General features: G+C 47.1%; 1 protein-coding gene across 1 annotated transcript; it reads right to left on the reverse strand.

The window, feature by feature from the left end:
• Positions 1-763: 763 nt before the first annotated feature.
• On the reverse strand, positions 764-6,789 carry NCR1 (natural cytotoxicity triggering receptor 1). The gene is made up of 7 exons (XM_070401814.1): positions 6,745-6,789; positions 6,633-6,668; positions 6,128-6,412; positions 3,305-3,583; positions 3,013-3,063; positions 1,903-1,950; positions 764-1,197 (listed from the first exon to the last, which is right to left on the reverse strand). Exons 1-7 carry the CDS (start codon positions 6,776-6,778, stop codon positions 1,019-1,021), a joined length of 912 nt encoding a protein of 303 aa, XP_070257915.1. The 5' UTR covers positions 6,779-6,789; the 3' UTR covers positions 764-1,018.
• Positions 6,790-12,661: the final 5,872 nt, after the last annotated feature.

Raw genomic sequence — 12,661 nt, forward strand, 5'->3', positions numbered from 1 at the left:
TATTTAAATGAAGAGTTCTGCAAGTCCCCCCTTGCATTTCCTGTAAAAATACCTTGCCTACTTTTTCTTATATAAAAATACTTTATTGGAACATCAAGTCCTTAAAGCAGTTACAGAAAATGGAAAATGATTGACATAAAACACTTGCCAATGTTCCTTATTTTCATCCATATATAAAATATGTTTTTATTGATCTCAGAGAGGAAGGGAGAGGGAGAGAGAGAGAGAGAAACATCAATGATGAGAGAGAATCATTGATTGGCTGCCTCCTGCACGGCCTTGATTGGGGATCAAGCCCGCAACCCAGGCATGCGCCCTTGACCAGAATTGAACCTGGAACTTTTCAGTCCAAAGGCTGATGCTCTATCCACAGAGCAAAACCAGCAAGGGCCGAACCTGCAACCTTCTAGTGTATGGGAGGACACTCCAACCAACTGAGCCCTCTGGCCATAGCAGATGTTCTATTTTTTTTTAACAGCCAAGTAATATTCCACAGACTCATTGATAGAGGACAAGCTGACTGCTGTCAGAGGGGAGGATGGTTATGGGGCTGGGTGAAAAAGGTGAAGGGATCAAGCAAAACAATAATAATAACAAGAACAACAACAAAAACCTTACAGACACCGACAACAGTATGGTGATTACCAGACCGAAAGGGGGTGGGGGTGGGGTGGGGAAGGTAGGCAAGGGTAAAGGAGGAACAAATGGTGATGAAGGAGACTTGACTTAGGGTGGTGAACACACAATGCAATGTACTATTGAATTGTACCCCTGAAACCCATGTAATTTTATTAATCAATGTCACCCCAATACATTCAACAACAACAACAAAATGCTGAGAACCTAGTAGAGACAGTGGGATCTGCCTGTAGGAAACATTTAGCCTCTTCATCCCTCCTCCTGCCTTGGTTCATCAAACTCCATGCAGTTGTCCCCTGGTTTCCTTCCAACATAGGGGTCACCCAGCTCAAGGTCAAGGTCAGCATTCAGCTTCACCTATGGCCGCTGCATCTCTCGGTCATTCGTCCAGGGCTCCTTGCCATCTGAACCTTCTCCTGCGTTCCTGACTCGAGGCTCTTTTCTTCTTCTTCCTCAAAAGCCAGGTGTGGGCCAGGAGGCACATAAGGGCCACCAGGACCAGGAGGCCCAGGCCGACCCGAAAGAGGTTCTCCGCCGTGTAATCCCAGGGGATCAGATCTGGGGTCAGAAGAATGGTGATCACAGGCAGGAACAGATCAATAGCATCTCATCCTGTCTCTTTCCCAGGCCCTAACTCATGGCCCGTGGACTGCATGCGGCCCACACGAATATTCTTGTGGCCCGGCCAATATAATGGTATGTAAGAAACGTTTTAATAAAAATTTCATAACTTAATTTTTACAATATTCTGTTATACATAATTACTGATAACAAACTACAATGTTGGCTAATGACTGATTACTATAATCGAGTTGCATTCATTTCCCTTATGCGTCTTATGCACAGGCGCACCATTTCTCTCCACTAATACCAGCAGCAAATATTTTAGCAGCTGATGGCCCATCATTAGTCTTGGACTGACTTGTTTGGTGTGTGCAACAGGAAACATTTCGCTTTTGGAGAACAAAAAAAAAATAGGTTTATTTGCGTGACGCTTATGAATTTGTGCAGCTATTCAGTGTCTGGTAAGTTCATGTTCAAGAAAAAAATATTATTTTTTATTAAAATGTTCTATTATTTTGTGTTAACGATGACTCATTTATTTCAGCCCTTTGTATTCAGCACGTCTCTATCGAAATAAGCCTACATTTCTATGAAAATGGAAGCTTTTGTTTTTTTTGTGGCCCACACCCACTTATACCTTGTTAGCCTTTGAGTTTGACATGCTTGCTCCAGAGCCTGCATCCCCAGCTGCTTGCTTACCTTTCCGGAGTCCCTTCTTTGTGGTTGACCAGTGGGGTTCCCAAGAGTCTGCAGGAGATAAGGAATGTGGATAAGGGAGGAAAGGAGATGGTGTGGGCCTCTTCCACCCCAGCCTCCCTCCTCCCCTTGGACAACCCCATGGCATCCCAGTGCTTTTCAGGGTCCCCGCCCCACCCTCCAGCCCCCAGCGGCTTCATATGGCAGGTGGAATGGAAGAGTCAAAAGGCAGAAGAACAGGAGGAAGAATTCAGCTCTAGGGCTAGGAAGCGAGTGTCTTCATGCCAGGCCTGTCTTCTCGCTGAGCCTCAGTTTCCCTAGTGAGTCAACCAATATCATCTCTTCTTCCTCACACACAGGAAAGGTCAGGCTTGCCACTTTCTCAAGATCCTACATGAACTGCCCCAGCCCCACCCCATCTCTATTGGACATGATTTCCAGTCCCCCTGGCCTCCTTAAAAAATTGTTTTTAAAATTTTTGTTTGTTAATCCTCACCCAAGGATATTCTTTCCATTGATTTTTAGAGAATGGGGAAAGGGGGGGGGGGGCGGCGAGGAAGAGAGAGAAAGAGAGAGAGAGAGAGAGAGAGAGAGAGAGAGAGAGAGAAGAGAGACATCAATGTGAGAGAGACACATGGATTGGTTGCCTCCTGCACACACCCCAACTGGGGCTGGGGATCTAGCCTGCAACCGAGGTCCATGCCCTTGACCGGGAGTTGAACCCCTGACCCTTCAGTCTGAAGGCCTACACTCTAATCACTGAGCAAAACTGGCCATTTCCTGGAACCATCTTTCTCCAGACAGCCTCAGCTTTTGCTCAGAGGCCTCCTTCCTGTGAAGCCAGCTGAGACAACTCTGCATGTTATTTCGACCTGCCTTCCCCATCCATCACCTTAATGGCAAAGTTCTGCTTTGTCTCCTCCCACCCACTGTTCCCTGCGCACGAGCTGTCTGATTGACGGATGTGCTGTGACTGACTCATTGTCTGTGCCCTCCTGCTGGAATCTAGCGTATGGGAGCAAGGGCATCTGTGTGGTTGACCGACGGAGCAGTAGGTGATGACGCTGGGAGGCTCTGCGTCCCTCCCCACGTTTAGAAGCACCTGTTACTCACCCGGGGAAGAGAGCTGTCCCGTGGATGCCAGGTCAGTGACCCCGGCATCTCCTGACAATGGAGACAAGAAAAAAGAAAAAGTGAGGGTTTGGGGTTCCCTCTGATCTTTCCGCCTAGTCATCTGATATTCTTCCTCACGAACAGTCAACCGGGCCTCAAGGAAATGGATGTGGGTGGGGCATCACTGGGAGGTACAAAGCTCTCTCTCTACATCATCCCAACTGGTCCTCATTGCATGGGGGTCCCTGGGGGTTCCAGAGAGGCCCTGGGGAAACACCGGGGGCATCCTCACCTGTGACCAGGAGCGTCACAGGCTCACTGGGGAAAGACCACATGTGCTCGCTATAGGAACCAAAACACCTGTACGTCCCCCTGTGGGCTGGGGTCACAGGGCCCATGGAGAACGCTGCCGGACTGTTGCTGACTCTGCGCCACGGGCGGCTGGCCGGCCCCTCCTTGCGCAGAAAGAACGTGGTGGTTGCCGTCTCTAGGTGGCAAAAGAAGGTCACGTTCTCTCCTGGGAGCACCTCGGGCCCAGGATGAACGGAGAGGGTGGGCCTGTCATACATTCCTGTGGGAGAAAGGGGTTGGAAGGTAACGGGCGTCTTTATCCTGCCTCCTAGACCTCCCACCCCTTCCCTTCCCTTGTCTTTACTTTTTAAAATATTATTATTATTATTTTTTTAATAATCCTCACCCAGTCAATGGATATTTTTCCATTGATTTTTAGGGAGAGTGGAAGAGAGAGGGAAAGACAGAGAGAGATATCCATGTGAGAGAAACACATCCATTGGTTGCCTCCTGCACGTGCTCTGACCAGGGCCCCAGCTGGGAAGGAACCTGCAACTGAGGTACGTGCCCTTGACCGGAATTGAACCTGGGACCCTTTGGTCCGCAGACTGACACTCTATCCACTGAGCCAAACCCGCTAGGGCCATCTTAACCACTTTTAAAATAATCCTCACCTGAGGATATGTTCATTTACTTTAGAGAGGAAGAGAAAGAGAGAGAGAGAGAGAGAGAGAGAGAGAGAGAGAGAGAGAGAGAGATAGGCTGCCTACTGTGCATGCCTTGACCAGGAATCAAACTCACAACCTATCTGGTGTATGGGAAGATGCTCCAGCCATCTGAGCCACCCTGGCCTGATCACTTCGAAGTGCACAGTTAGGTGGCAATAAACACATTCATGTTGCCATGCCACCATCACCTCCTTCTATCCACAGGACTCTTTTCATCTTGCAAAACTGAAACTCTGGCCCCGTAACCAACAACTTCCTCTTTCCCCTCCCCTTAGGCCCTGACACACCCTCCCCCACCTCTATTCTCCTTCCTATCTCCATGAATGTGACTATTCCAGGGACCTCAGATAAGTGGAGTCAGGCAGTATTTGTCCATTTGTGATGGACTTACTTCACATGGGGTTCACCCTGTCGTACCACGTGCCAGAACGTCCTTCCTTCGTAAGTCTGGACAACATGTCCTTGTGTGAATGGGCCACATTCTTTATTGATTAAGGTATTACATATGTGTCCTCATCCCCCCCATTAACCCCCAACCCCAGCCCCCACTCATGCTTTCATCCCCCTGGTGTCTGTGTTCATTGGTTGGGCTTATGTGCATGCATACAAGTCCTTTGGTTGATCTCTCCCTCTTACCCTCACCCTCCCCTACCTTCCCTCTGAGGTTTGACAATCTGATCGCTGCTTCTCTGTCTCTGGATCTGTTTTTGTTCATCAGTTTATGTTGTTCATTATATTCCATAAATGAGTGAGATCATGTGGTATTTGTCTTTCTCTGACTGGCTTATTTCACTTAGCATAATGCTCTCCAGTTCCATCCATGCTGTTGCAAATGGGCCACATATTTTTTAAAAATATATATATTTTTATTGATTTCAGAGAGGAAGTGAGATGGAGAGGGAGGCAGAAACATCAATGATGAGAGAGAATCATTGACCAGCTGTCTCTTGCACTTCTCCTTCTGGGGAAGTGCAACCTGGGCATGTGCCCTTGACTGGAATCGAACCAGGGACCCTTCAGTTTACAGGCCGATGCTCTATCCACTGAGCCAAACAACATTCTGTTTACCCCTTCATTTGTCGATTGGCACTTAGGTTGTTTCTACCTTTTGGCAACTGTGGACAGTGCTTCCATGAACATGGCTGTACTGAAGCCGTCTGTGTTCAATGAGTACTCCAGGCAAGTCCACATTGGCCTACGCTTGAGAACACTCCTCAGCCAAAGGGACCCCAAGATTACCCTTCCTTCCTCCCTCCCTCCCTATTGCGTTTATGCTGTCCTACTTTGTCAGGCCGCCATTTCCTCCTCATGAGCTACCGAATTGACTTACGCATCCTGACTCTCACTCCAGGTCTGTCTTGGGCGACAGTCCAAGTGCCGTAAGATCAAGGGCACCTGGTGGAACCTCTCTGGGAGGGGTTCTGTTCTCATCCAATTACTGGATGATGCTGGGGCAGGGAGTGGGGGCCTCTAGCATCATTTGAGACCAGTCTGAAGGCCCCTCACAGGGCTAGAGTGCCTGGCCGGGTTCAGAGAAAGTATCCCAGTCTCACCTCATCTGCTCATCCTGTGTCTCTCATCCATCACAGGGGCTGTTTTTTGAGGACACTCCTCCCCACCCCTCCTCCAATCATCCTTCCTTGCACACAAACATCCATCTCAGCATCTCTTACCTGAAGAATTTGAACTAAGACAAATCTGATCCTAGGACGTAGCGATAACTCTCAAATAACCCATGTAGGAAGTGATCAAACGCCCACCCCCAGGGCGAATAGTATCTGAGTGAAGTTGGAAAGAGGCTAAAAGAGATGAATAGCCCGGCTGGGGAGGCTCAGTGGTTGAGTGTCGATCTGTGGACCAGGAGGTCACAGTTTGATGCCCGGTTCGGGCTAGATTCCCCAGTAGAAGTGCAAGAACAGCCGATCAATGATTCTCTCTCATTGTTGATGTTTCTATCTCTCTCTCCCTCTCCCTTCCTCTCTGAAATAAATAAAAATATTTAAAAAAAGAGAGAGAGAGAGAGATTAATAAACGACGACACTCCCCAGGATTCAGGCCGAGGAGGACACTCTCCAGCTAGAGAAGGGGACACTTACCTGTTATCACCAGGTCCAGAGGGTCACTAGGCTCTGACCAGAGCTCTCCAGTTCGGTAGAAGCACGTGTACTGCCCAGCAGTGGAGGAGGTCATGGGCTGGATGGGGAACTTGACTTTGTTCGTCAGCCCAGGGGTGTTCAGTCTCTCCAAGGCAGAGGAGGGTCCCTCAAAATGCAGCTGGTACTCAATGGCCCTGCGACTTCCCTGGCACCAGACGGACACCGACGCCCCGTTTGGAACCATGAAACTGGGTTCGGCCCAGATGAGGGGCTTTGAGAGGATCTCTGGAAGGGAATCAGAGGCTGGAGGGAATCCAGAGACAGCCCCTCCCCAGCCCAATTCCTACCCAGCCGCTGGCCAGCCCTCCCGTTGTTCTCAGGTGGAGACAGCGGTCGGCCCCACCTGAAACCCATTTCTGGGCCAACTTCTACACTTTGAACGGCGGACACTATGCCCAGCCTGAGCCTGGAAGGGTGACGCTGAGGTTTTGAAGGGAGGACTCACCATTCTGGGCACCGACCCTCAGGCTCAGATACAGTCCTGGAAGATAGGAACAATGAGCCAGGGTGCCCCACCTGGACCCTGGGTCCCACACCCTGTCCCCATAGGAACTCACCGAGGCAGAGCAGGGCAGGGAGTGTAGATGGCATAGCAGAGTCTACCAGGCGGGCGGGCGAGGAGCAGCTGGGTGGAGGCAGAGCCCAGCAGGCCAGGCAGATGCACAGGATGTGGTGAGTGAGGCCCAGCGCCTGCCCACACGGAGCTCTCATAATGGACTGGTTTGCAAGAAGGCTCTCCGCTCTTCCTCACCTCTGGTCGGGCGGCGTAAGGAGAGGACATGGTCCTCACACCACGTCCGATCACAGCCTGAGGCCTCACCAGATCCTCCGACAGTGGTCTGTCTTGTCTGAAACTGGTTTCTGGGTCAACGTCTACGTTTTGAAATGTGGACATTATGCCCAGAGAAGGTGGTGTTCAAGCAAAAGTCTTAGAATTGTTATTATTTTTTTTCAATGTTTTGGGTAAATTTTAATTTAAAATAGTGCACTGACCTTTCTGTGCAGAGCAAATTTAAATTCATATTTTCTCCAATAATAAGAAATGCATATTATCTGGATTATAATGATAAATTATATAAAAGAGGTATTTTTTTCTTGGAGTGTTTTATGGCACAAATATGATAAAAGACTGAATATTTAGTGAACTTTGGTAGATTAGCTGACTATTTTTTAAAATTTAAGCTATTAATGCTCAGTAAAACCAATTTTTATCTTTACACTGCTATTTTATCTAATGTACAAAGAATACAGCAAATATCATATATCAGAAGCACAAAAATTAATAACTTAGTGGTCTATTATTTTTTAAGTTGATTTTGAGAGAGAGAGAGAGAGAGAGAGGGAGAGAGAGAGACCAATCTGCGGTTCCACTCATTTGTGCATTCATTGGTTGAATCTTGTATGCTCCCTGACCGAGGATAGAACCAGCAACCTTGGTGTGTCAGGTCAGTGCTTTAACCCAGTGGTCGGCAAACCGTGGCTTGCGAGCCACATGTGGCTCTTTGGCCCCTTGAGTGTGGCTCTTCCACAAAATACCACGTGCGGGTACACTTACAGTGCGATTGAAACTTCGTGGCCCATGCGCACAAGTTGGTTTTCGGCCTAGGCGAGTCTATTTTGAAGAAGTGGCATTAGAAGAAGTGGGGGGTGTCGGTCGGTCGGGCGCAGGTGGGACGCGGGATACGCAGCGCCAGGGAGGCGCGAGCGATTCTTGCACAAGTTGAGTGAGCCAGTCAGTCAGCAGTCTCATTGTGCAGTGGTTAGTGCTAGTCGCGTCCGCAAATCGCGCGCGGGTGACAAAAGTACCTACTCGAAGCATAAAGTTACCTGTATTTTTCCAACCAGCTGCAAATCCTACAGGTATTTTTGTCATCACTTTAAGAATTGTAATTCTTTTGTGATGGCTTTATTATTATAAAATGAAACTTTTTTTTAGGTACCCTGTTTGAGATGGCTACAAAGAAGAAGCAAAGAAAAACAGAAGACGAAAAACGTGAATTTAAAGTAGAATGTACCCACCTATATAGTTTAAGTTTAAAAAATTTGGCTCTCAAAAGAAATTTCAATCGTTGTCCTGTTGATATTTGGCTCTGTTGACTAATGAGTTTGCCGACCACCGGCCTAGACAGTCTCCACCACAATGTTTTTACAACATGTTGAAGGAAGGTGTCAGCCCCTCGTGTAGATAACATCTTGCTCAAAGGCTGCCTTGAGGGGGAAAAAAGTGAAACAGATATGTTCACTCCTGATTGAACTTGTAGGCAGATTCTGACCTAAAATCGCCAGCTCTGTTCTCCCTGGGTAAAGCGTCGCCTGTTGGATTGCCCCGTCTTGTCTTTCCATAGTGGCGTCTCCAATATAGGACTCACCAAGAGTAAGGCTGAGTGCTTCCAGCTAACTTCCTGTTTTGCATGGTTTGGAGACCTTAGTCTTCGTGGGTCACAGGAAGTAGTGGGTGAGAAGCCAGGGCTACGCATCAGAGTTTCCACGTTGACCGCCGCATGTAGATAGCGAGAACACAGTTCATGCCGGTGAGAAAGTTGGTTATGTGCTGTGGGTTTTTTTTGTTGCTGTTGTTAATCTTTACCTGAGTATATTTTTTTCCATTGAGTTTTAGAGAGAGTGGAAGGGAGAGGGAGAGAGAGAGAGAGAGAGAGAGACATTGATGTGAGAGATACACATCGATTGGTTGCCTTCCACATACGTCCTGAATAGGGGGATCAAAACTACAACTGATCTTCTATAAAGAAAGGGTGAACTGCCGGAATGGTTATAAATCAAAAAACAACAAGTGCTGGTGAGGATTGTTGGGAGCCATTATAAATCACATATACATCTCCAGCTTACAACAATAGGTTTCTGGCTCCTCCAAGCCAACTCCCGGTTTGGCCTGGAGTTAAAAGTTAACCTTGCGATTTAGCCTGGAGTTAAATAACATACCCTCACCCTAAGCACAAAGCAAGCTACATCTCCGCTGATAAGCTGCGACATTCCAAAGCCTGTTTCATCCTTAACGACTTCCTTTGCCCGCCCCCTCCTCTAGAAACAGTATAAATACCACTCGCTATAAAGAATAAAACTGAGGCTTGATCAGAACTTTGTCTTGCCTCCATTTCTTCGCGTCTCCTATCCTCTCATTCCTTTGCAGGATTTGGTGCGGTGTACCCACGAAGCGTGCCCTGCAGGTCGGGGCAAGGATGTGGAGAAAAAGGAACCCTCGTGCGCTGCTGGTGGGAATGCAGACTGGTGTGGCCACTGTGGAAAACTGTGTGGAGTTTCCTCAAAAAATTAAAAAACAGAATTGCCATTTGACCCATTTCTAGGAATATAGCCTAAGAATCCCAAAACACCAAATCAGAAAGAATACATGCAATCCTATATTCATAGCAGCGTTATTGACAATAGCCAAGATGTGGAAACAGCCCAACTGCCCATCAGTAGATGAGTGGATAGAAAAGCTGTGGTACATGTACACCATGGAATACTATGCAAATGTGAAAAAGAAAACTCTGTTACCCTTTGAGACAGCATGGAGGGACCTGGAGAGCATTATGCTAAGGGAAATAAGCCAGTCAGAGAAAGATAAATACCACATGATCTCACTTTTGGTGGAATCCAGTGAACAGAATAAACTGATGAATAAAATCGAACCAGGGGCATTAAAGCATGCAACAGACTGATGAATCTCAGAGGAAAGGGGGAGATGGGAAGAGATTAACCAAAGAACTTATATGCATATTGGCATTGCCCGTGGACACGGACAACAGCCTGGTGAAGGCTTAGGGTGGGGCCGGAACTAGGTGGAGGGGGCAACAGGGAAAATAGAGGGGACATCTGTCTTACTCTCAACAATAAAGATACAAGAAATACAAATGAAAGGGTGAAAAGAGACAGCCAGGAGAATTGAGAATGCTTTGCGTTATTATTATTTTTTAATTATAGGAAATGAGTTACACCGAGGCTACAGGTGAGAATTTTCTGACCCACGTTCCGGAAGGTGGGGGTGCAAACACCTCAGACTCATACAAGAAACCACCACTCGATTAGCTTGAAAGTGGATCTGAGCTCCTCAGCGTCCCTTCCTCCAGTGTGCTCTGCTGGACTCTGCAAGCTCGGATGTTATCCACCTGCAGCCCCAGGCATCTTCCTGGTGGCTGCCAGGGCTCCGTCTGCAGGGCTACCCTGCCTGGCTTTTCTGCTCACTCGGGCTTGGTTCAGGCACCTCTTGCCAGCGTCCTCCGTGTGAAACCTTCGGCTGCGCCAGTTTTCAGCCAGTGTGGCTAAGAGAGCCAGGAGCACCAGCACGGCCACGCCCAATTGGATCAAGTTCTGCACTGTGTAGTCTTGGCTCACGGTACCTAGACACAATTCAAAGGGGATGGACCGTCACTGGTCATGTTCCATATCATTTCAGCTCCAGAGCCCAGGAATGGGAGCTCATTTTTATTTTTAAAAATACATATTTTAAATATATATTTTTTTATTGATTTCAGAGAGGAAAGAAGTAGGAGAGAGAGATAGAAACATCAATGATGAGAGAGAATCATTGATTGGCTGCCTCCTGCAGAACCCCTACAGGGGATTGAGCTGGCAACCCTGGCATGTGCTCTTCCCCAGGAATCAAGCCTGTGACCTCTTGGTATGTGGGTTGATGCTCAACCACTGAGCTACACTGGAAGGGCAGAACCAATATAATTTCATTAGCCAATGCCACCCCAATAAATTTAAGAGAAAATTTTTTTAAAAAGAAAGAAAATCAGAGGTGAGTCACTCTAAGGATGTGTCAGGGATCTGTTGTTTCAACAATGTCCCTTAAACATGATTCTGAATAATGGCTTCTCCTTGTTTTCATCAGGTGCTGTCTGGGGAACTATAGGAGAGGAAATGAAAGCCAAATGTGACAGGAGTGAGAAGAGCTTCTCTCTCCTCAGCCCTCTGGGTAATGGCTCTCTACTACCCCACTGTTGTTTCTCAATGCATCTCATTATGTTCCTGCCCAATGCCAAGGCCCGGGACAGCCAGCTGGAGCCCAGAGGAGGAGGGCATAAAGATGGAAAAGCACTTACATGTTTAAGTGAAATATTTCATATATATGTCATCTGTAATACAGTATATGAAAGGTATCCTATATAATAAAAGGCTAATATGCAAATCGACTGAACGGCAGAATGGCTGGTCGCTATGATGTGCACTGACCACCAGGGGCAGATGCTCAATGCAGGAGTGAGAGGGTGCAGGCTGGGCTGAGGGACCCTCCACCCCAGTGCTCAAATCTTATGCACCGGGCCTCTAGTAAACAGTAAGTCTAATATGCATGTGTATACCATACTCAGTTTGAAAAATAGAATATTCCTAGAACTAGAAAGGATGAATAACCTAGTGCTTAAGAACTTGGACTCTTGAGGCAGCTAATTCTGTTGCAATCTAGGCTCATGTAATCTTAGCTGTGGAATAATGGGCAAAATCACGGAATCTTAATGATGTATCCCTGGAAAAAAGACTTGAAATTTCTGTGCCTCCATTTTCTCAGCCTTAAAAAAAAAAGAGATGACATACTCATTGGGTTTTTATGATGATTGAGTGAGTATTGAAGATACCTAAAACAATGCCTGGCAAAATAAGAAGGCCCACGTATATTCAAGATTTTCTGTGTAGTTCTCCCAAACCCTTCCCCCAGAGCTAAAAACTCTTGAATTAAAAAAAAAAGATAAGATGTACCGCCCTAGCCGGTTTTGCTTAGTGGATAGAGTGTCGGCCTGTGGACTGAAGAGTCATGGGTTTAATTCCAGTCAAAGGCATGTACCTAGGTTGTAGGCTCCTCCCAGCCCTGGCCCCAGGCCCTGGTTGGGGCCAGTGCAGGAGGCTACCAATCGATGTGTCTCTCTCACATCGATGTTTCTCTCTCTCTCTTCCTCTCCCTTCCTCTTTGAAATCAATACAAATATATTAAAACAAAAACTTCCACTGGGAGTTCATGCCTTTTCCTGATGGATGAACAGCACTAACTTGATACTGCAAAGAAAATTCAAAGTTGTCATCACAGAATCCATAGGTCAGGACAGCTCACCTCCTTTCAAGAGGTCGTGCTGACTCAGACCTGGCCCAGCCTTGACCAGGAATGTGGTTGTGTATCTAGGAGGTTTATCTTAAGACTGTGGGCTATCACCATCTCCCCTAATTCTGCCCTTTTTGTATGTTAATCCTGAGAGGTGTTGTGAATTCAGAACTGGGTCGTGGACAGCTCCACCCCCTTTCCGTAGGGCGCCTAGCTATGTCTCTTTCTAGTGTCCCTTCAATTTCTTACAAAAGGGGCATAGAAATATGAGCATGTGACTTCCATATGTCTTATGTAGAGTCTCTTCTAGGTCTAAAATTTCAAAATGGTTTACCTTCACTACAAGTATGTTTCGATCTAATATAGACATTTTATCCTCTTGGTGTGTTGAGCATGAAGAACATGTTCAACAAAACAAA

This window comes from Myotis yumanensis, unplaced genomic scaffold, assembly GCF_028538775.1.
Source record: "Myotis yumanensis isolate MYYU_CA2020_CCGP unplaced genomic scaffold, mMyoYum1.0.hap1 SCAF_23, whole genome shotgun sequence".
NCBI classification, from domain to species: Eukaryota; Metazoa; Chordata; class Mammalia; order Chiroptera; family Vespertilionidae; genus Myotis; species Myotis yumanensis.

What these genes read in the sequence shown, in the direction of transcription:
- NCR1 (XM_070401814.1), bottom strand. Translation starts at nt 6,778, where the DNA reads ATGCCATCTACACTCCCTGCCCTGCTCTGCCTCG. An exon ending in GGGACAGCTCTCTTCCCCGG is followed by an intron (nt 1,951 to 3,012) that starts GTGAGTAACAGG and finishes TATCTCCTGCAG; the next exon opens with ACTCTTGGGAACCCCACTGG. An exon ending in AAAGAAGGGACTCCGGAAAG is followed by an intron (nt 1,198 to 1,902) that starts GTAAGCAAGCAG and finishes TTCTGACCCCAG; the next exon opens with ATCTGATCCCCTGGGATTAC.